The sequence below is a fragment of the Mus musculus genome, chromosome 12, assembly GCF_000001635.26.
Source record: "Mus musculus strain C57BL/6J chromosome 12, GRCm38.p6 C57BL/6J".
In the NCBI taxonomy this organism is placed as follows: Eukaryota; Metazoa; Chordata; class Mammalia; order Rodentia; family Muridae; genus Mus; species Mus musculus.
The window spans coordinates 101,858,616-101,883,145 of NC_000078.6; the positions used below are offsets into that span (position 1 = coordinate 101,858,616).

Here is a 24,530-nt window from a genome sequence, read left to right on the forward strand (position 1 = left end):
TCTGGTACTTCTTTTTTTTTTTTTTTTTTTTTTTTCATCTGGTACTTCTTATATGTTTCCTCTAAAACCACCACTTCTGCCAAAAACATCTAAAAAGAACTCTCTCAAAAGATCTGGGCAGCAAAGCGTCTGGGAATGTATTTGGCTTATGTTCAACAGGACAGTATATGTTTTCTTGTATAAATCATGTCCTGGAAAATGGAATGTCTTTATTTAAAATAAAAACTCAACCATGCAGCATTATAAAGGTAGGTCCATGTAAAATATTTCAAGCTCATTTTGCCTCTGTAGCTTTAAAACATGTTTTTATGCTTCAGATATTAGAGTGAGTTTTATGGGGGCTCATTTACATACACTTAATAGATTTTCTTTTTCAAAATATTCTAAGGAAAGTTTTCCATTTTCAACTCATAGGAGACATTTTTAAAAGTAACCACTATTATTTAAAATTAGTTATGAAAGCCTTAAGGTACAAGTATAGGGCTTGGGACACAGATAACTTTCCTAGCATGCACAAGACAAGACCTTGGGTTCCACCCATAGCATAGAAACAGTGAAGACATAAACTATTTTCACTGTATAGAGGCATAAACTAGCAGGTAGAACAAAAGATGTTCCTAAACTAGAACTAAGTTTCTATTGCTTATGAAACATACTTTTCTTTGCATACCACAAAACTCAATGCTTTTTAATATTAATTACCAAATCAAAAACCATCTTTTACCTTCCATTTCAATTTATCTAAACATTTTCAAATGCACAGGAATTTATCTTAAGGGCAATGAAGAAAACTGAGAAAAGAAAAGCACCCACCTACATACATGACAGCATATTTTTAATGACTCCACTGTACTAACATGTGATATTTTCTCCTTAATACCAAGTCTCTAGGAATTCTCAACTCTGATGAACTAAAAGACACTGTCCTACTCTCTTCATGGATGGTGCACTGACTTTACAAGTACAGGACAGCATGTGAAGTCTTCGGAACTATGTTATAAGGAGTGTTCCAGGTGAAATGCTGAAAGAACATCTCCAGAAGCACAACAGTGACCCCTGTACCAGTCAACATTGCCTATTAAAATACAGCTTCCGTAGGATCTCTTGGCAGCGGGGGTTCATTAGCTTAACTAGTTCTTATGGTTTAAACAGTTTTCACAATTGCTAAGTGAAATCCTACTAGTGGTTTAATACTTTTGTTAAGTCTCTGCCCCTTAACAGTGTTCTAGAGGAACTAAATATGCCACTTAGGGCCACTGATGTGCACAACTGTCTTAAATTATTATCTTACGATGTTTGTCACATGCCATTTCCTTAGCTCCTTGAAAGGGGGGCCTATCTAGCGTTCTACACAGCAACCAATGAGAAGCTGAGTAGCTGGTCTTTATCCAGTGCTTACTGACCAGTAGAGCATCATGCATCTGTCTTCATACTTCTCATACAGGGCCCATAAATGCCCTTACCTCAAAACCATAGTTGCACGTACGTAACATTAGCAATCACATACTCTAAGAGGGACTGACGTCATCCATGTTCTGCTGCTTTAGTACTGGGGTCATATATAACCACTCTTTCCTTATGTTTGGCTGGACTGAATCATATCTAGGTATTAATGATATAAGCAACCATTCTGAACAAAACACCACTTCTTAGAGTAAACTTCCTAATATTGTCTAAATGTTTAAAACAGCATATCAACTAATCATTAGTCTACAGAGGCTTAGAAATAAAACAATACTCTGCCTTTATAATTCAAGTCTCTGTGTATTTTCTTGCAACAAGAACCAATTTGTCTTTTTCAAAATTGTTTCTCCTGGCAAAAACTTTTGCTGTCTGGCCAACTTTTGTGTTAAAAATAAAGTACAGTATTACAACATCAATCAACATGTAAAGTACTTAATGACTTATAAAAACATACAGGGATGCTTTTTGAAATAAGTAAGCCAATCAAGAATTTATTTATATTATCAAATCAAGAATACAGCATTGAGAAAATAAAAATTACATTTGTGTTTAGAGATATGGAAGTGGCACTAAGCGCTGAGGTAATGTAAGAAAACACTGTTAGACGCTCTTGAAGGCAGGAATAACTTAGAGACACAACAGAACCAACGGTCATGGTGTTCCTTTCCTGTCTGGGCCGCACTGGCTCCCTGGGCTTTTTCAAATAGCAGTTGTACAAGCAGAAGTAAGCACAACTTTCTCTAGTAATGACCCCTAATGAGCCCAAAGTTCCCACTTACTAATAATGAGTATTCACTATATTTTACACAAATAGGAACCTCGGCCACCTGCCCTACCAGACACAATGAAGAAAAACTGAAAATTTTCTACTCCTAGAAGTTTAAATAGGTGCTTGTCCAAATACCAAACACTATAATAGTTAGTCATAGACTCTTCTTTATGTGACCATGGTCTACTGTGAGTGATTCAGGTAAATGTCTAAAGGGGACATGGCCTTTGATATCCAGGGCTCCTGGCACCAAGATGTCACACTCAGACAAGTGATTTGATGCAGAACTCACCGTTTCCCCTCCACTGACAGCTCAGCCCCAAGAAGGCCTTGGCCAGTCCTCTGGGTGCTCAGGTTCCTTTGTCTCACCACAGCTTCCAACTGACACTGCAGTTGCACTGGCCTTCTAGCTAGCTAGATTATATTCACAAATATGCTTCCTCTCCTTAAAGAAGTCATTTCAATAGTGAGGGCACAGTAAGAAGGACACCACTATATCTCCACAGGAACCACGGAGAGCAGAGGACAAGTCAGGCACTTTACAAACACCCATTCCCTTGATAGAATTAGTGGTGCGGAAAGATAGAAGCTTTGGTGCCAGTACAGAGACCTGCAAGGCCATCTCAGTGTCTATGACCTAGAGGGGACTGATGGTCTCCACTAATAGCAAGTAAGGAAAAGACTAAGCACTAAGCCTTTGTTAGGGCGCCTGTTCACAACAGATGCACACTCCATTGGTCCCCTGCTGCCTAGTTCTAGGGCTACGTGAGACTCAGAGTTCCCATGCTAATCAACTCATATAATATCAAAACTCAGAACAATGTCTCAGAGTGAAGTTATCCCAGTGATGCCAACTCCCTTGCATTTATTACTATTTTGTTGTGTTCACTTGGGGTCTCCTGGGGGATCTAGGCTGAATTATTTAGGTTGTACCTGTGGGCCAGTGGTTCTTGTGGGCTTACTTTCTGAGTGTCCACATCACTGTCCCTGTTTTAACAGCATCTCTGTTGTTCCAGCTACTTCTATTTTGTGTTTTCTGATCTCCATTTTGTGATACATGGTATATATTTCTTAATTTCTTAACAGAGGTGTTACTGCTATGGCAACAGAGACATCTCAGCCAATGCATTCCTAGGTTCTTACCACCTACCCAATCTCTCTAAATCATTACTAATTACACAGCCCCAGAAAAGCTTCAAGCCCCTGGCTATACCTAAACAAGAATTAGATTTAATGATGCCATTAGACCCACCCTATCATTGAGGTTCAGTTGATAATGAGTAGAGGCATCAGCTTTAAAGAACGGACAGAACTGGGAAACTTTACAAGCACCAAACCCAAGTGTACTGAGTGCCTGGGGATAAGGCCATGCACAACTTAGCCACTGAGTGTAACTTCACAGAGTTACCCAGTACCTCACCTGAGAATGTGCCCTCTCTAGCCTGTTGGATATCAGCTGTACCATGAACTATCATCAAGAAGACAAAACCATAAAAACTGGATCAGTCAAATCAGCCCCCTTGATCAATAGGTGACAGGCAACACAAAGTCACAGCTCACTATCCAGGAGAGCTGACTGGACAGCCAGGCTCTCCGAATGACTCTCATTCCATTAGATTCAGATGCAAATTGAAGCAATTGAAGTCCAACAACCTTGCCTCACTCAGCTGTGCCAAGGTAGAGCAGAAGAGCACACCAGAGTCAACAGAAGCACGGTAAGAGAGAACAAAGAAAAAAGACCTACTTTGCTTTTTAAGTTCTTCAATTTGCTCTTCTTTTAAATCTAACTGTTCTGTAAGTCTTGATGCTGAATCCAGTGCAGCATTTGCTTCATCCAAACGTTCCTGGGGGAGGAAAGCTTATTAAAAACAGTGTGCAAAGTGTCCTGCCAACTACTGGGCTGGGAGGTGCTTCAGAATCAATCAATAGCTCAGCCAGTGGCGAAGCTGCACCTCAGTGGCCATGGGCAACCTACTGACCTCATAACCCTTTACAATGGATCCATGCCCTTTTACAGAAACTAAATAAAGATGCTATAGGCCAGGCTTGGTGGCGCACGCCTTTACTCCCAGCACTCGGGAGGCAGAGGCAGGCGGATTTCTAAGTTCGAGGCCGGCCTGGTCTACAAAGTGAGTTCCAGGACAGCCAGGGCTATACAGAGAAACCCTGTCTCAAAAAAAAAAAAAAAAGATGCTACTAAAAGATAACAATTTTTTAAGTAACAGTAACAAGATAAACCATTTAAAAGATATATACAGTCAACAAATTCAGTAACAAATGGTTTTGTTCTTTTAAATTTTTGTAAGCTAACACATAAGCAAATCCCCCACTTGTTAAATGAAGCCCACCATCAACAAGAATGCACAGGAACTCTCAGCAGCATCAGGCACATGATCACAAGAACAAGTATGGCCCTGACACTGGTATGGATAACTCAGTGTACTCAGAGCTTGTGTATCTCTACCTCACTGTCTCACCATCAGTTTGTGCAAGTGCCTTATACAAGACAGAAACCCTTTGTTCTCTGGGCAATGAAAATGAGGTCTCAAATTGGTCTACTGGCTACTAGCCTTTTAACCCCTTTGTAGGGACACAGGCTCTCCTTTACTCTTTTTTTTTTTTTTTTTTTTTTTTTTTAAAGATTTATTTATTTATTATATGTAAGTACACTGTAGCTGTCTTCAGACACTCCAGAAGAGGGTGTCAGATCTTGTTACGGATGGTTGTGAGCCCCCATGTGGTTGCTGGGATTTGAACTTTGGACCTTCAGAAGAGCAGTCGGGTGCTCTTACCCACTGAGCCATCTCACCAGCCCTCTCCTTTACTCTTATAGTTTGAGTTTAATGGAGATTAAAATCCACCTTACTTCTAGACTGCACAGATAGTCAAGAGTTTATTGTAAAATATTTTGTTCTCCCTGTTTAAATTTGCAATACAGTATTTCTCAATAAATTACAATTTTTTTTTTTTTTTTTTTTTTTTGGTTTTTTGAGACAGGGTTTCTCTGTATAGCCCTGGCTGTCCTGGAACTCACGTTTATAGACCAGGCTGGCCTCGAACTCAGAAATCCACCTGCCTCTGCCTCCCGAGTGCTGGGATTAAAGGCATGTGCCACCACGTCCAACAATAAATATACTTTTGATAATCCCTAGCCTACTAAATGTCAGAAGAACTACCCTGTCATCGCACCATCAAAACCACTCTCATAGTTGACTGATTTCCAGAGTAGTTGTACTAGTCTGCACTCCCACCAGCAATGGAGAAGTATTCCTTTTGCTCCACATCCTTGCAATCATGTGCTGTCACTTGAAGGGTGTTTTTTTTTTTTTTTGGCCTTGGGCATTCTGATAGAATTTCAGGGTTGTTTTTGATTTACATTTCCCTGATGACTAAGGATGTTGAACTTTTTTTTTTTTAAGTGCTTCCCAGCCATTTGAGATTCCTCTATTGAGAATTCATTTAACTCTGTACCCCATTTTTTAACTGAGTTATTTGGTTTTTTTGAGTCTAACATCTTGAGTTCTTATATATTTTGGATATTAGCCCTCTTTTGGATGTAGGGTTAGTGAGGATTTTTTTCCCAATCTGTAGGTTGCCATTTTGTCCTATTGAATGTCCTTTGCCTTTTCAGTTTTCAGGTCCCATTTGTCAATTGTTGATCTTAGAGCCTGAGCCATTGGAGTTTTGTTCAGGAAAATTTCCCCTGTGCCAATGTATTCAAGGCTATTTCCCACTTTCTCTTCTATATATTCAGTGTATATGGTTTTATGTGGAGGCCCTTGATCCACTTGAACTTGAGCTTTGTATAAAGTGATAAATATGGATCACTTTGCAATCTTTTACAAGCAGACCACCAACAGGACCAGTACCATTTGTTGAAGATACTGTCTTTTTTCTACTGTATGGTTTTGGCTTCTTTGTCAAAGATCAAGTGACCATAGGTGTGTGGGTTTATTTCTGCGTCTTCAATTCTATTCCATTGATTGACCTGTCTTTCTCTGTACTAATACCATGCAGTTTTATCATTATTGCTCTGCAGTACAGCCAAGAGGTTAGGGATAGTGATTCCCCCCAGAAGTTCTTTTATTGTTGAGAATTGGTTTTGCTATCCTGGGTTTTTTGTTTTTCCATATGAAGTTGAGAATTGTTTTCTCTTGTCTATGAAGATTGTGTTAGAATTTTGGTGGGGATTGCATTGAATCTGTAGACTGCTTTTGGTAAAATGGTCATTTTCACTATGTTAATCCTACCCATCCATGGGCATGGGAAATCTGTCCATATTCTGAGGTCTTCTTGATTTCTTTCTTCAGGGACTTTAGGGACTTGTAGTGCTTGTCATACAGATCTTTCACTTGCTTGGTTAGAGCTACACCAAGATAATTCTACCTGAAGACCCAGCTATACCACTTCTGGGCATACATATGCTACACTATGTTCATAACAGCCTTATTCGTAATAGTCAAAAGCTGGAAACAACACAGACATTCCTTAAACGAAGAATTGATACAGAAAATGTGGTTCATTTACATAACGGAATAGTTTTCAGCTATTAAAAAAACAAGGACATCATGAATTTTGCAGGCAAATGGATTGAAATAGAAAATATCATCCTGAGTACTGTAACCCAGACCCAAAAGGACATGCATGGTATATATTCACTGATGAGTGGATATTAGCCAAAGAGAACAGAGTACTCAAGATACAAACCACAGACCATAAGAAGCTTAATAAGAAGGAAGGCCAAAGTGAGAATGTTTCAATCCCACTTAGAAAGGGGAACAAAATAATCATGGTAGGCAAAGAGGGAGGTGGAGGGGAAAGGTGGGTAAAATCAGGTATGGGGGTAGACAGAAGAGAAGCCTAGAGGAGTCAGGAGAATGAATGGAAAAATGTAGTTACAGGGGGTGAGGGGAACCTCTAGAAAGTCCCAGAGACCTGAAATGTCAGAGGCTCCCAGGACTCAATGGGGATGACCTTAGCCAAAATGCCCAACAGTGGGAGATGGTACCTGAAGAGACCACCTTCAATAGATAGACAGAGCTCCTAGTGGAGGGATAGCATCACCAACCCACCTTCAAAATTTTTGACCAAGAATTATTCCTGACTAAAAGAAATATAGGTACAAAAATGGAGTAGAGATTGTAGGAAAAGCCATCCAGTGACCAACCCAACTTAGAATTTATCCCATGGGCAGGCACCAAATCCTGACACTATTACTGATGCCATGTTGTCCTTGCAGAGAGGAGCCAAGCACGGCTGTCCTCTGAGAAACTCTACCAGCAGCAGCAGCTGACAGAAACAGACATAGATACTTAGAGCCAACCATTGGACTGAGGTCAGGGACCCCTGTAGAAGAGTTAGAGGAAGGACTGAAGGAGCTGAAGGGGAGGGTAACCCATAGGAAAACCAACAGTGTCAACTAACCAGGATCTCTGGGAGCTCCCAGAGACTAAGCTAGCAACCAAAGAGCGTACTTGGGCTGGTCCATGATCCACCGGAATCACAGAGGACTGTAGCAGAGGACTGCCTTGCCTGACCTCAGTGGGACAGGATGCACCTAATTCTGTAGAGACTTGCTGTCCCAGGGAAGGGGATAGGGGAGTGATCTGGGAGTGGAGTGGGGGCTGTACTCTCTCAGAGGCAAAGGGGAAGGGGGTTGGGATTTGGAATATAAATAAATGAAACAATGAAAAAAATCACTCTCTTATCAAAATGTGGTGGCACAGACCTGTATTACTAGAATTCTAGAGGCCAGCTACAGCACAGCAAGATCCTGCCTCAAAACAAAACAAAAACGACCCTGAGAAGCCAAGACCACTACCAATGTAGATAAGGAGTCTTGTTTTCAAATAACTGCAATTCATTTCTATATATGGTATAAGATGGAACCCAACTTTATTTTTGTCTGTATGGATAGTTGTCGGTGTCATTTACTTTTATTGTATTTTTGTGTTTACTTTGAGACAGTCTTATTATGTAGCCTTGCTTGACTTGAAATGCCCTATGTTCACCAACCTGGCCTGGGACTTATAGAGATTTGCCTGCCTCCATCCTGAGTCCTCCAATTAAATCTCTGCCCAGCTAATATCATTTTTAAAATTCGTGATTCCCGATCAAGAGGAATAAGCAGATATACAGCACCTACACCAATACCCTAAAGTCCCAAAACCCTTTCCACTCCAATGGGCTGGTTCACAACAAAACTATGGTTGTGGTAGTCATGAAATGCTGATTTGGTCAGCAAAACCCAGTCACTTCTCATGTGAGGAGCACAGGCACTCTCAGTAGTATCAGGCACATGATCCACAAGAAATGCACAGGCACTCTCAGTAGTATCAGGCACATGATCCACAAGAAAAAATTCCACCCTGAGCCAGTACCACCCTAAGAAATGAAAAGTCTGTGATGGTGAAGAGGAAGCAGACCCTCCCCACCAGGAGTTCCTGAGATCTAAACCCCAGGAGCATCAGAGTCATTCCACTGACGTTTCTAAACACCACCGCCAAAAAAAAAGAAAAGAAGAGAAGAAAGGGGAAGGGGAAGGGAAGGAGAAGGGAAGGGAAGGGAAGAGGAGGGGAGGGGAGGGGAAGGAGGGGAGGGGAGGGGAGGGGGAGGGAAGGGGAGGGGAGGGGGAGGGAAGGGGAGAGGGAGGGGAGGGGAGAGGAGAGGGAGGGGAGGGGAGAGGGAGGGGAGGGGTGGGGAAGGGGAGGGGAGGGGAGGGGAGGGGAGGGGAGGGGAGGGGAGGGAAGGGAAAGGAAAGGAAAGGAAAGGAAAGGAAAGGAAAGGAAAGGAAAGGAAAGGAAAGGAAAGAGAAAAAATTTCAAATAATGTCATTTTAAATTCTCAAGTATCTGGACTCTACTTCTGGACTCTCACTCCATCCCATTGATCTAGAACATGCTGTACTGGCTCTATTCTGATATAATCCTTCCCCACTGCTTTTTTTGTTGTTGTTCTAATTTTCTTGGTTACCCTGAAGAATTTACCATGTAAATTCCAGACCATGTTCTTGATTGGATCTTGGTTAGGTTATGGTCCTCAGTCATCACTACAGACCTCACTACATTCTACAAGTGTGCTTCAAGCCCTCAAGGAAACCCATGCTCCCGAGTCGTCTGGCAGGTACTGGTTGGACCTATCAAAAATTCTTAAAAGCAGAGACTGGGTGTCCCCCAAAATGACAAAATCTCTTTGATAGACAGCAGCTTCTTCCAGTATTCCCAGAGCTTCCTCCTGATGTGACTACCCTAACTGCCTAAGGACAAAAGCTATATCCAGTGCCTGTGAGTTCCAGATGAGCCTTTGATGTGGTCTTCCCATCTTGACTGCCAGCCCTCCAAACTTCAGACTTGCTTAACCAGCTCCTACAATCATGTAGCAATTCCCTGTAATGAACTGCATGTGTGCCCACATATAAATCATGCACACACACATACACACACACCTCACTGATTCTGCAATCTGAGGGTTGAGCTCTGAAACGAAAATACTTTAAATAGCAATGTTATTATTCCAAATCTATAAATCTAAATTTGGTATAACAAAAATTTCAGTAATTTTTTAAAGATCTAAACATTAAAAAAGCAAACAAAGTGGGTGGGTAGTGGAGCTGGAGGGGGGGGAAGGGTATAGAGAACTTTCGGGATAGCATTTGAAATGTAAATAAAGAAAATATCTAATTTTTAAAAAAAGCAAACAAACAGAAAAACAAACCACAGCTTCATAGTATGACATGGGATTTTTGGTCTGTGGGGTTTGCTGTGCTAGAAACAGAATCCAGGGTGTCACCTGCATTGTGCAAGCACTCCACCACTAGGCTACAGCCCAGTCCTCTTAAGAGGACAATAAAGAAGAAAGCCTCTTGGCATATTAGCACTTACATTTTGTTACTCTGTCATTTATTTGGATTTTATTTTACTTGTTTACCTTTTATTTTTACTAATTTCCTCTTAAGTTTTTTCTGGCTTATTTTGCTCTTTTAAAAAATGATAAACATTTTAAATTAAAAAATTAAACTAGTTTTGTGAAAGATTTGGATGTTCACTTTAAGAGACCACTGGACACAATCAAAAGTATTGATTAAAATTTTATCCTTTGGGGCTCAGCGGTTAAGAGGTCCTAAGTTTAATCCCCAGAACTACATGGTGGCTCACAACCATCTGTAATGGAATTCGAGGCCCTCTTCTGGTGTGTCTGAAGACAGCTACAGTGTGCTCACATACATAAAATAAATAAATCTTTTTTTTAAAAAAATTATCTTTTGGCTGGTTGTAGTGGTGTACACCTTTAATCTCAGAACTTGGGAGGCAGAGGCAGGAGGATTTCTATGAGTTCAAAGCTAGCCTAGTCTACACAACAAGATCTAAGATAATAAAGACTACATAGAGAGGCCCTGTATCAAAAAGCAAAACAAAACAAAAACATATCTTTCTAAATACATTAATAAATTTTGATAAAGGAAACTGAGAGGTGAAAGCAGGGCCTAATGAAGGGCGTTTGGGTCACTAGAGCACTGTCTTTTAGGAAGAATGCCATTGCTGCTGGAGTAGGCCTTATAAGAAAGAACAAGTTCAGGCCCCTCCCGGCTGCGTCTTTCTGGTCCTACAAGGAGATGATGTAACAAGAAGGCCCTTGTCAGATACAAGTACCTCAATGTCAGAGGTCCCAGCCCCCAGAAACATATGCCAACAAAATCATTTTCTTTATCAATTACCCTAGCTGTAATCAAAACTGTACAAAATAAATAATATACCTTCCCAGCCACCAGTGTAAGTCTGTTGATGTACCATGTTGAAAAGGATACTTAATAAGAATCATTAATATATTAATAGTCAGAGTAAATTAACATAATCATGTTTAGAGAACTATCCTCATGAATTCCAGGACAGCCAGGGCTATTGCACAAAACAAGCAGACAACAAACAAGAAGGAAAGAGCCGGGCGTGGTGGCGCATGCCTTTAATCCCAGAACTTGGGAGGCAGAGGCAGGTGGATTTCTGAGTTCGAGGCCAGCCTGGTCTACAAAGTGAGCTCCAGGACAGCCAGGGCTACACAGAGAAACCCTGTCTCGAAAAACCAAAAAAAAAAAAAAAGAAGAAGGAAGGAAGGAAGGAAGGAAGGAAGGAAGGAAAACTCTATCCTCTGATAAAGCTCAGGCTGTCATATATACTTTATAATTTAGCAATTCTAATCGAAGCCTAGCTGGTAGAAATGTGTGTGTACCACGAGAGGTAAAGAAGGAAGTGCATAGTAAGCACACTGCATGCACAGAATATAAAACTCCGTCTCAGTAAATGGAAAAAAAGTAGAATCCAGATTCTATAGAAACAAGTGGAAGGAGGACTCTGGAAGAGTCCGCAGGAACAGCACGAGGACAGCATTCCAATACACTCAGTTGAGCATGTGGGCATTTGCTCAACTGCCACCCTTCTGTCACCAACAACTTTACATATAATACACACATTAAATTTTTACAGCCATTCAACATTTAATAAAATATTTTAAACTTAGTAGTAGTAAGTTTCCTATCTTGGACTATCACCAATCCTAAACAGAATATCCATCACTAACTCCAGATAAAGGTATTCATTACTTTCACCAGCTATTGTCAGACTGAGAAAAGTGTCTCCAAAATCCAAGGCAAGTCACCATATCTCGGCAGAGAGGTTGATCTCACCCATACTTTATATATGACAATATATAGAAAATAGAAAATAGCGGGGAAAATTTCAAGAGGCTATATAATAAAAGACTGAGCTCACTTCCATATCCCAGCATCTGGAAGGCTAAGGTAAGAACTGACTGCTGAGAGCTCAAGTTTGGCCTGGGCTACAAAGTGAGACCCTGACCCAACAAACAAAACACAAAACAAAGCAAACTCCCCCAAATTACTAAAATGAGTAATAAGACAGAGAACCACAAGATCAAATGATATAATATATAAAACCCTAAATAAGTATGAAATACAGTATACAAAACAGAAAGAGAAAAATTCAACTTAATTCTGTAGATTAATTTGTGTATTGGCTGGTTTTGTGTCAACTTGACACAGCTGGAGTTATCACAGAGAAAGGAGCTTCAGTTGAGGAAATGCCTCCATGAGCTCCAACTGTCAGGCATTTTCTCAATTAGTGATCAAGGGGGAAAGGCCTTTTGTGGGTGGGACCATCTCTGGGCTGGTAGTCTTGGTTCTATAAGAGAGCAGGCTGAGCAGGCCAGGGGAAGCAAGCCAGTAAAGAACATCCCTCCATGGCCTCTGCATCAGTTCCTGCTTCCTGACCTGCTTGAGTTCCAGTCCTGACTTCCTTTAGTGATTGTGGAGAGCCGTGCCTCGAGCAATCGCCATTATAAGATGGCGCTGGCCTCCGCTGTGCCTAACTAGTAAACAAGCCTTGTACGCAGGTGCGAGAGTGAACTCACTCCTAGTCACTGCCCATCTCGGGGAGTAGTAGTGGGGTGATGGGCGAGCAACAAATCAGGAGCTGACACGCCATATCAGGTGCTGAAACGCCATGGCTGAGGGCTATATAAGCGACTCCATTTTCTGGGGTCGGGGTCTTCCCTCCTTATGAAGAAGCAATAAAGCTTTTGCCGCAGAAGATTCCGGTTGTCCCGAGTGTGTTCTTGCCGGCGGGGACAAAAGCTCGGGATAAGTGATGAACAGCGATGTGGAAATGTAAGCTGAATAAACCCTTTCCTCCCCAACTTGCTTCTTGGTCATGATGCTTTGTCCAGGAATAGAAACCCTGACTAAGACAATTTGTTTTCATTTTGCAGATGAAATAACAACATTTAAAACATTTAAAGTGACTTTCAGCTCATATTCACTGGGTCTGCTCTAAACGTTAAGTCAAAATGAGAGATTTTTAGCCCTACAGTAGAGGGCTGGATATAATCACACAAACATTAAATAGTAGATGATTGGTTTGAGGCTATTTCGAAGTCTCAGATCTTAAAAGGAAATGATTTTGCCTACCTGCAGCGATAACACTTTTCCTTCCAGACTCTCTGCCTTTTTCTTCCATTCAGCTAAGAGGTGGTTTTGCTTTTCTAATTCAGCAGAATACATAGCTTTTTCCTCTAAGGACAAAGGAAAAGTTATAGTACATCATTTGGACTTTTAATAATTAAAAAACCAATCACCTCAAAGAAGTATAACTGTCCCAGTAAGCACACAACTGCCTTGCAGGCTCTTCTCTCCTGGGTAATATCCCCACCTGCTGCATCTTACAAACACTCTGCAGCCCCCACACCACAATCCTTTGTTCTCACACTCAGCCTAGCAATTACATTAAAGCATTGGGCTGGTTTTGATTTTTGGGTTTCTTTCTTTTTTTGGGGGGGGGGGCCCACTATGTAACCCTGCCTGGATCTATGTAACTCAGAGTCATCTGCCATTGTGTCCTGAGTGCTAGGATTAAAGGTGTGAACTACCACATCTGGCAAGATGTAAGGAATAGTGTATTTAAAGATTTCAACTAAGTGTGTAGCCCTAAAGGATCAGATAAGTACAAATTAAAGTTATGGTAGGCACACAAATATCCTCTACTCTATCCTCCCCATCAAACTAGCAGTTAACCCAATTAATAGTTACTAAATGAACTGGATCAACAAACTGATGGGTCAGCGATCTAAAGCAGGTAAACCAAATAGCATAAAACATCCTCGTCTCTGTTAGTCTGTCTCTAGAACAGTATTTTCTATTTGTAGCCACCTCAAATACAAATGAACAGTTAAGAACAAGTTAATACTTCAAAGGACAGTAATTATGATGATTAATACTTAAAAGGGGCTTCAAAAATCTAACAATCCTTTCTGTATGTATGTTGTCTCTTCTTTGTATGCTCTTCTTTTAAAATTTTTTTTCTTTCATTTTTGTTTTTTGAGATTTTTAAGACAGGGTCTCTCTATGTAGCCCTGGCTGTCCTGGAACTATGTAGACCAAGCTTATTTAGAAGTCACACAAATCTGTCTGGCTGTTACCCTAGTGTGGATATTAAAGGTGTGTGACACCACACAGGCAACTTAATAAATGCTTATTTATTTACTTCCTGTGTATGTCTATATACATCCAGACCTCAGTGTGCATGCATGTAAGAATGGGTTCTCTCCGACCGCTGTTCAGGTCCTGGGGAATCAAACTCAGGTCCTCATGCTTAGCAGCAAGCACCTACTCCCTGAGCCAACACATCAGCCCTGTGCACCCTCCTCCATCACTTGATTCTCCTTCTCCATTGGATTTACTTTTCTAACTCCTCAACTTCGTCATAATTAGTGATGATACTAAAACTTTAAAAATTATGATAGTTTTAATCATAAAAATAGTATTAATTAACTTGGTAGTGCTGACTTACCTTTCCTCTTAAGTCAGTAACCATTTATGGATTTCCTATGCCTAACTTCATATTTAAATAAGGCAAAATTACCATAACTACAATGTTTCTCTGCTAAGACATCAAGCAGGTAAGTGCTTACCTTGTTGGAAGTGTTCAAGAACCATCTGCAGATTGGCTAGTGACAAAGCATACTGCTTCACTTGTTCCTGAGAGACAGAGAGTTGCAGGGCAGTCTCATCTCTTTGCTTGGAGACCATGTTCAGTTGTTCTTGTAAAGACTCTACTTGCACACTGGCTTGATGACTTCAAATAAACAAAGAAAGGCAAACTGCTTCATCTTATTAAGTAATTTATCAACAAATACAACAACAACAAAATGCTCTCCCTATTTCTTAATACATTAAATTCTGGCTATACTGCAATGTATTTTAGTGCGAATGTAACAAGACAAAAAAACACTTCTCTGAATTTTTAAAACTTGGGTAAAACCCAACATCTGCTGCATATTCACTATCAAGTGCATAGTTTGGAGGCATTATGGCCATTCATACTGCTATATAAACACCACCACCCACCCACCCACCATTCACCCCTCCATCCACCCATCTCCAGAGCTCTGTCTAGTTTTAGAAACTGAAATTCTAGACTTCTCCAGTTTGACTTTCCCTACATTTGATATTCTAAAGCAAGTTAATTCACAAACAAAACACCTGCAAGAGTTACTCTGATCTGTTCCTGTCAATCATCCTTTGAATTTGACTCTCAACAAACAATGGTCCTTTTAAAGATTAAAAATTAGGCTAATTAAGAAACTACAGGCTGGAGAGTTGGCTCAGCGGTCAAGAGCACTGACTGCTCCTCTGAAGGTCCTGAGTTCAAAGCCCAGCAATCACATGGTGGCTCACAACCATTCATAGTGAGATTTGACGCCCTCTTCTGGTGTGTCCGAAGACAGCTACAGTGTACTTACATATAATAGTGAATGAATCTTTTGGTCTGAGTGAGCGGAGTGGAGCGAGCAGAGTTCCTGAGTTCAATTCCCAGCAACCACATGATTGCTCACATCTGTATAGCTACAGTGTACTCATATACATAAAAATAAATAAATAAATCTTAAAGAAAAGAGAAACTACAGCAAAAAAATTTTTTTACAAGGCGCTTATAACTTTCAAGTTTCTAAACTTAAATTCCACAGTATAATTTATCATAAATTCAAATCTGAAGGGACTTTCACAGCTTCAGCTCTAATATGGAACAGAGTCAAATGACATCTGTTTGCACCTCACACATGCAATCATGGTGAACCTGTAACTTTCCAGAGACCATCCACTGATAAATTGTTCTGATTGCTTACCTTTTTCTTTTAACTTTCTTCTGTCTACATGACAAACAGAAGCCCTATCACTTCTCCAAATACGAAGCCAGAGGTCCCTAAGAGACTTATTTATACAGCAACCAAATACATGACAAGAAGCAACTTAAGAGAGCTTCTTTGGCTCACAGTTTGAGAATACAGTCCAATGTAGCAGAGAAGTCATAGAGGCAAGAGTCTGTGTAGGCTGCTGGCCATACGCATCCACAGTCAAGAAACAGACAACAATGATGACTGTGTTAGCTTGCTTTCCCCTTTTCACTTAGACCGCAGACCACACAAAGGTGCTGCCCACAGAAGACACAGGTCTTCCCACCTCAATCACTCTCTGCATAATTTCCAGGCCTGCCCAGAGGCCTGTCACCTAGAAGATAACAAATCCTGTCAGGCCGCCAAAACTAACCATCACAGCACCTATCCTGAGTAACATCTTTTTAAAATTTTATTTATTTATTTATTTTTGTTAATTCTGAGGTACAGTCTTTTGTAGCCTTTGGCTGGCCTGTAACTCACTAAGTAGACAAGGCTAGCCTCAAATTCTACTTGCCTGGAAAGTGCTGGGATTAAAAGCATGCACTACCATACCTGATCTGGTTTTTTCTTATCTTTGGAGTGTGTCCTTGGAGAATGGTGATTATTGTTGGATACCAGAATGGTCTTTATGACTATTTAATATCCCGTTAATCCCTTACTCAAGAGTAAGCCAATAAAAAGCAACTGTCACTTGGAAGATATTTTACCCAAGAGCACCCTCTTGTGGAGAAATAAACTAAGACCTAAACTGTCCCTAAATGTCCTTGAATTTTTTTTTTTTTATTCATTCAACTTGACTGGCTAGCATTTCAAAGCATGATTATAAGGATAAATGAGTTTTTAAATATTCACAAAGCCATAGTGTGCCTTATAGACTGGATTTTCTCATATGACAAAAATTTACTGTCAATTAATCTATGTTTAATATATATTGTGGAAAGGATAGAAGTTCAACAGCATCATTTCTAGACACAAGTGAACTTTTGTTTGTTTGCTTGTTTGTTTGTTTTATAGAACAGGTTAAGACATGCAACAATGACCTATACATTAAATGAAAATATAAGGACCATCAAAGATTCAAAGCACTGTACATGTTCAGAAAAAAGACATCACAACAGAGTTTGGTTTTAGATATAAGGACCAGGGTACTAAAATAATGCTCTATGAAGAAGGCAGAATTTGAAAAATAGGTGAGAGTCACAGAAAATCTCTTCAGATAGACAGGTCAGAACATAAAATTAAAAAAAAAAAAGGAAGGAAAAAGAGAAATAGGAAAATAAATAGTATTTGGGGAGCTGAGTGGCACAGATTGGTCAGGTAAGACCAGAGCTCTACTTGAAGACGCTTCTCTTGAAAGTTTATACCGAATGGTAAATAAAATGGATAGAGACTAAAGGTATTAGGAAAAGTAATGGGCCTGAAAACTGCAATAAAGGATTTCAGTATATCCTGTCACAGCCAGAGGCTGTTTTGGCATTTCTACCTATATACAAATGACCACTCACTGTTCTAATTTCCATATTAAATAAGTTTTCCATCTAAATCAGAAAGCACACTAATCTATCCCATGCGCAGCGTAGGGACTTTCAGTGCTCTCTCTACTTACACACTCTGAAGACAGGCTATCTACTGTCTCCTCGTATCACCCCAGCACTGAACACAGTAAAAAAACAAAGTAACGTGACTACATTTGGAACTATAAATGATCAAACTTTCTAAAAGTTCACTTAACAACACAATCTCCAAAGTTTTAAAATGCCCATGACCTACAAGTTCTTCTTCTCAATATCTTAAGAAATATTTTAACGTCATCACAGAAAGTTTATTTCCAGGTTTCACAACAATGCTCTTAGTTATATTCAAGACACTCCAGGGCTAGAGAGATGTCTCAGTGATTAAGAGGCCCTGACTGTGATTGCCAGTAGCCACATCAGGCAGCTCACAACTAAGTCCAGCTCCAGGGGACAACACAGGTAGGCTACAAACAGCTATGCCTAGTAATAAACGAGTCAGTAAATCAATGCTGTGCTATGCTGTCATAAACTATTGTTGCAGAAATATATGACTCACTGTATAATGACACACTACATAGTACTAACAAAGGTCACAAAACAGTAGTAATAAAATGATCTCAGTTTGCTCTTAAAGAGATAGGCTGTATACATATAAATAAAAAGGCATAAAACAGTACAAAGAATGATCTTGGGTGACTGGAGCTCTGCTTTATGTCTTTTTAGCTTTTGCGATTTTTCTAAAATGTAATATTTTTGTAGGATAGTCAGGTATGACAGCAATCCTAGCCCTTGGGAAGCAGAGGCAGGAGAAGCTCAAGTCTGAAACCAGTGTGAGTTAGTGAGACCCTGTCTGTGAAACCAGAGTGAGTTAGTGAGACCCTGTCTGTGAAACCAGAGTGAGTTAGTGAGACCCTGTCTGTGAAACCAGAGTGAGTTAGTGAGACCCTGTCTGTGAAACCAGAGTGAGTTAGTGAGACCCTGTCTGTGAAACCAGAGTGAGTTAGTGAGACTCTGTCTGTGAAACCAGTGTGAGTTAGTGAGACCCTGTCTGTGAAACCAGAGTGAGTTAGTGAGACCCTGTCTGTGAAACCAGTGTGAGTTAGTGAGACCCTGTGAAACCAGTGTGAGTTAGTGAGACCCTGTCTGTGAAACCAGTGTGAGTTAGTGAGACCCTGTGAAACCAGTGTGAGTTACTGAGACCCTGTCTGTGAAACCAGTGTGAGTTAGTGAGACCCTGTCTGTGAAACCAGTGTGAGTTAGTGAGACCCTGTGAAACCAGTGTGAGTTACTGAGACCCTGTCTGTGAAACCAGTGTGAGTTAGTGAGACCCTGCCTCAAAAACAAAAGCAAAAGCGAGCACTAAATATCAAACCTTCATACTGAGGAAAACAGAAACTGTAACTACCTAAGAAGGGACCTAATCAGAGAAAGCTTCTACTATCCAGAGGCTGCTCCTCCAGCTGACCCATGGCTCCGGTCTGCTGCTGCCCACGCACTTTCATGTCCAACATCAGCTTCGTCTGCTGAAAAGTAAGACCTTATGAACTAAATCACCTCTTGGGGAACTGGACAGGGCCAATACAACCTGACAGTACTTCAGGACCATTCCCTTAAAATGGCAAGTGACAGTATCTAAGACAGGCTAAGTGGCAGGAAGCTTGTGTGCTAGGTCCTTATGAGCCCCACACCGTGTGCCTGGAACAAGCTTTATACCGCTTCACCCTAAGATGTCACCTGTAAACGGGAGACGATGACGTCTGTGGAAAATGAACTAACAAGAAAAATGTTTACTGAGCATGAGGCTCAACAAATGACCAGTTAAAGTTCACGCCAAAGAGAACGAAACACTCACCTTGCGTTTTCCATTGCATTAGAGGATGACACCAGCTTTTCCTCCAACACCGAGACCTTCTTCCTCAGTTTGGCCTCTCTGTCTTCTGCAGCCAAAGCTTCCCGCGTATGAGAGTCTTCTGACTCTAAGAGGTGGTCACGCAGTCTCTGTAGCTCCTGGTTCAGCCGGGATTCTTTGTCCCGTAAGCGCTGGACCTAGGCAGAGGAGCCTTCTTTACTTTCCTTCTATGCAATGCAAAGCCCCACAAAACATCAATTGTTTTCCATATTACGGAAACATATTAGTACATTGTACCTATATTATTAAATTTCTACTGAATTGTTAATTATAACACTTATTTTAAATGTAATTATTTTAATCATATTTTAATTAATTATATAGAACATGTTTTAATTAATTATATAAAACATGTTTTAATTAATTATAACAAGCATAATTATTATTAACATCAATTATATTATATATTATATAATATAATGTATAATATACTAATGTCACACACTGCAAAGTATGTTTATACAGGGAGAAGTTCTCCCCAGATTACATTAAAGATTCCTATGGAAGCTTTTCTTTTGCAGATGAGTCTGCGTGGGTTTATGCAGGAAATGGAATTATACAAAAATATTGGGCTCTTATGACTGAGTACCTTTTTGGTAAATCTCTTTTTTCCATACATTATGAGTGAAAGAATTTTCTTATACAAAAGGTATAAAAACTAAATAATACTGCACCCTACCACAGCCCATCAGAGGAAGAGGAAAGAGCATCTGCCGTATTAGTTACTGCTTACTAAACATAGAACTCGAGTCACTGTCCAGTACAGTCAAGGTATACCTCATTCTGCAGGGTACTGGTTTCCATTTGCTTCTGTTTCAGGGCCAACATAACTTGGTCTCTTTCCTGCTGAAACGTAACTGTCTTCTCCTGCATTGATTTAACTGCATTTAAAAGTTGATTTAGCTCCCCAGCCTTGCCCTTTTGGAAAAAAACAACTTTAGCTTTAAAGAATAATAGATTTTCAAAAAGACATTTTCTTCATTAAATAATTTTAAAATATAGTTAGCAGGAACAAAGGCAACAAAATCCAAAGACACTCTGAAAGACATTGAAGGGCATGTGACATCTAGATACGGTGTGGTGTCCTACACTACCCAGCACCCTGCAGCAGCGACGAGTGGTGAGTACTGTAGGACTCCAACAAGCTCGGGCTTCGGATCCTGCTGCAATGCAGCTTCATTTAGCTGAAATATGTGATACTGGGATAAATGGACCAGGTGGTGGTGGCGCACGCCTTTAATCCCAGCACTCGGGAGGCAGAGGCAGGCTCATCTCTGTGTGTTGAAGGTCAGCCTGGACTACAGAACAAGTTCCAGGACAGCCAGGGCTCCTCAGAGAAACCCTGTCTTAAGTAGATGAAAATTCTCTTCACAATCTCTACAACTTGTCTATAAACCCAAAGCTATGCTAAAAGAAGTGTTCATTAGAAATGTTTTAAAAGGAGCCAGGTGTAAAGGTACATACATGCCTTTAATCCAGTAGAGGCTGCTCAAGGCCAACATCATGGTTTGCACAGTAAATTCTAGGCAAGCCAGAATTATGTAATGAGAGGCTATATCTCAAGAACCCACCCCCCACCCCCATCAAAAGAAAAAAAGAAACTTTTCAAAGGGTCTGGATTAGTGATGGAGCCCTTGCCTAGCATGTGTGTGGAGGCCCTAGGTTCAATTCCTAGTACTTGAAAAGCAAAAAAAACAAAAGACAAAAATAAAAGAAACATGGATGGTAGGCCAAAATTGGGATCCATCACAAGGGGAGTCCTGGGGCCCTGACACTGTTACTAATACTGTGTTGTGCTTGCAGACAGGAGCCTAGCATGGCTGCCCTCTGAGAGGCCCAACAAGCAACTGAAAGAGTCAGATGCAAATACTAGCATACAACCTATGGATGGAAGCCGGTGACCCCTGTGGTTGAATTGGGGAAAATCTGGAAGAAGGTGAGGAGGAGGGTGGCCCTTTGGGAAGACCAGCAGTCTCAACTGATCTGGATCCCAGAGATCTCTCAGACACTGAGCCACCAACCAGGCAGCATACACCAGCTGATATGAGGCCCCAACACAATATACACAGCAGAGGGCTACCTGGTTTGGCCTCAGTGAGAGAAGATGCACCTAACCTTTGAGCGACTTGAGGCCCCAGGGAATGGGGAGGTCTGGTGGGGTGGGGTTGGGGACATACTCTTGGAGACCAGGGCGGGGGCAGGGGAGAGGGAGGTCTGGTATGGGGAGTGGTCAGGGGCAGACCAGGAGGGGGATGAAGTCTGGACTGGATAAAAGGATTAAAGAATAAAAATAAATTAAAAAAATTTTAAAGAAACATTTTAAAATATTAGGACATGGGTGATATAAAGGAGAAAATAGAAGAAACATAGGGGGGCTTTAATTTGAGAGGGTAACAGAAGAAGAGAGGAGGAGTGAGGAATGATAAATAATACTAAGTGCATTTGAAAAAGTCATAGAAAAACAATATCTTATGTTTACTTAAAAATATATATATGCTAGTTTAAATAAAGTCATAGCACTTGGGATGATATTGCCCCCTACCACCACCACAGCCATGACCTATCTTACAAAACTCTACTGCTAGGCACTGGAAAGCTCCCTCTGAGCTGTTGGCAAGGAGAGTCTAGGAGACACCCACACACACACACACAAAATACTGACCCTGCCCTTGGCTGCCTCCCAGAACTTGAAGGTAAAGCATACACTTTAGACATAGGGCTTGAAGGAACTGGACTGGAACTGATCTGGAAGCCCCCTCCCTGAGCACTAGGTTCTCCCAGTATGGAAAGGTGGATGCAGGAGGCATAGAGAGAAAAGCAGTTGGTAGTCCTACTCATCTGTAAAGCCTATGGACAACAAGGACCAGCCTGTCAAGGCATCACCAATGGTACAGCGTGTCACTTGTATGCTGGGAGTAACCGACAGATCACTAATAGGACTTACCAGGAAGGGGGAATTCGCTCCTGGTAGTCTAAACCTAGCCAAGTATCTGTGGCTAGTGGGGTCATAGACCCTAAAAGAGAACCCACTATTCCCACTTTACTAAGCCAGTATAGTTTTTAAATCCATTCTAAAAACTAATTTAGACCCACAGATAAGTATCAATTTCACCCCTCAAAGATGCTTATTTTTGCAGTGGGTAGAGATGATTTCACAACTAGCCAAAATAAAGAAAACAAGCTAACATGAGGTACCCATACAGAAATAATTTATCTATAACACAAAATCCATACCTAAGGTTCAGGGAACAACTCAGAAGAGGAAGGTGATAATGGTATATAAACCCTGTGAGGTGGTACATCATCAGGCTGGTCACCAAAGTCTCGGACTTTGGACCATTTCTGCATTTTGACTAAAGCTGCTCAAGCTGTATAGGTTAAACAAAGGTACCTTTAAATTACATAAAGAAATCCTTTAAAAATTATTTAGGTTATATTAAGTACAGTCAAGTAATAAAATACTTAATATAGATCTTCAATATAATCTGCATAATTTAGATCTTTAGATGTTAATACAATAAAAGGAAATGATACCAAATGCCAAAACTGCACTTTAAAAAGCACCTAAAATTTAAGTAAAAAAAATCATTGTCCTACCTCCCAGGTGTGCTCTTAGAACCGAAAGGTACTACACCCACCATCAGTCAAAGAACAGTGGGTTCACGCTCTAAGACCTTGTAAAGCAAGTATAAACCAGTACAGACCAGTACCATTAAAGATGAGATCTGAAAAACCTAGATTAGCTTCATAAGGCAGTCGAGCTGACTCCAGATCGTCCTGCCTCCATCTCCCAAGTGCTAGGTTTCCATGGACCACCATGTCTGGCAAACAGTATACCTTTTGATCGGATAATTCAGGACTCTGACAGGAAAATGTAACTGGCAAAAGAAGTCAAGCAATGCTGAATCTGTGCCTAGCAGCACACACACGCTCAAGAAGCAGAGGATGGACTAGGATGTAAGTCTGTGGCACACCAGGTTCAACCCCAGCACAGCCAAAAGAAAAAATAAACTGTGGTTGAACAGTCGTTCTGCCTATCATCTCCTTCCCAAATGTTTTCTACCAAAGTACAGAACTCACCCTAAAAAGTAACTCCAAAGACGTGCTACATATAGTACTTACAGATCATAATAAATCCTCAGGCATTCTCACTACAGTGAATATGTAAAAAGCCACTAAAGCAGGCTTAGTAGAGGAGCTGGAGGTGAGCGTACAAGCCAGTGAACACAGCAGAAGGAACTGACACTTTGCAGTTCCCACTGAGACCCTCCATTTCATGAGTGAATCAACAACCCAATATGACCAAAACATTCCAATATTACTTGCTGAGAAAGGAGGAAAACTCTATCAGCAACAAGAGCTGGGGAAGGGTATTAGCAGAGCTTATTCTGTCTAAGGAACTATTAACTGCAAAAACTTTTCAAATTGTGGATTGATTCATCAGAGACAATTTAGAGCAAGAAGCACAGCTCAGTGAGGAAAGACAGCGAAGCCTAATGACTTGAATTTGATCTGAGGAACTCACATGGTGGAGAAAGAGAACCGACCTTCTAAAGATATTCTCTTACTTCCACATGTTCACTGTGCCAGAAGCACACACAATAGATAAACACTGTGTAAAATCAGTTTAATGGATCACCCAGCATATTTTTTCTAATAGTTTATTACACGTTACATGGGTCATTTTGGGTTTCTCAACTTTCCAGTTTCTCTCACATATACAAGTATATGCACACAGAAGTCACAATGTAAAAAGTAGCTTTACTGCAGCTCAAGGTCCTTTCATACAGGAATCTCTAAAATGTTGGCCATTTCTAAAACCTAATGAAATATGCCTAAAATGTAATTAAAATGACTTCAAAACTTCCCTCGGCCAGGCCAAGTAGTAGCTTCTAAGTAGAATGTTCTCCTAGTGCACAAGGTCCTGGGGTTGACCCCTACCACCCCCTGAAGAGACGCTCTGATAATTCACTTCTATTATAGGCAAAATGCCACTCACTACTGAATCGTTGTTTTGTACTTAGAAGTCTATGAAGAATATACTACAAAATAATTTGAAAATATATAGTAATTTGGGAAAGACATTTCTAAAATGTCTAAGAAAACTGCACACAAACAAAAATGCCCTAAAATA

The 24,530-nt window shown here is 40.6% G+C and overlaps 1 protein-coding gene across 4 annotated transcripts in view; it reads right to left on the bottom strand.

Annotated features, from left to right (window-relative positions):
* Positions 1 to 24,530, bottom strand: part of Trip11 (thyroid hormone receptor interactor 11) — a 79,127-nt gene that overhangs the window by 24,571 nt on the left and 30,026 nt on the right. For 3 of the 4 annotated variants that reach the window (XM_006515382.4, XM_011243986.2, NM_028446.1), the window contains 5 exons: positions 20,174 to 20,314; positions 19,340 to 19,533; positions 14,708 to 14,871; positions 13,209 to 13,312; positions 3,978 to 4,077 (listed from right to left, as the gene is read on the bottom strand). In XM_006515382.4, coding sequence (XP_006515445.1) covers positions 3,978 to 4,077; positions 13,209 to 13,312; positions 14,708 to 14,871; positions 19,340 to 19,533; positions 20,174 to 20,314 — 703 coding nt within the window. The remainder of the gene's footprint in view (positions 1 to 3,977; positions 4,078 to 13,208; positions 13,313 to 14,707; positions 14,872 to 19,339; positions 19,534 to 20,173; positions 20,315 to 24,530) is intronic. The other variant, XM_006515383.3, reaches the window with a different exon arrangement.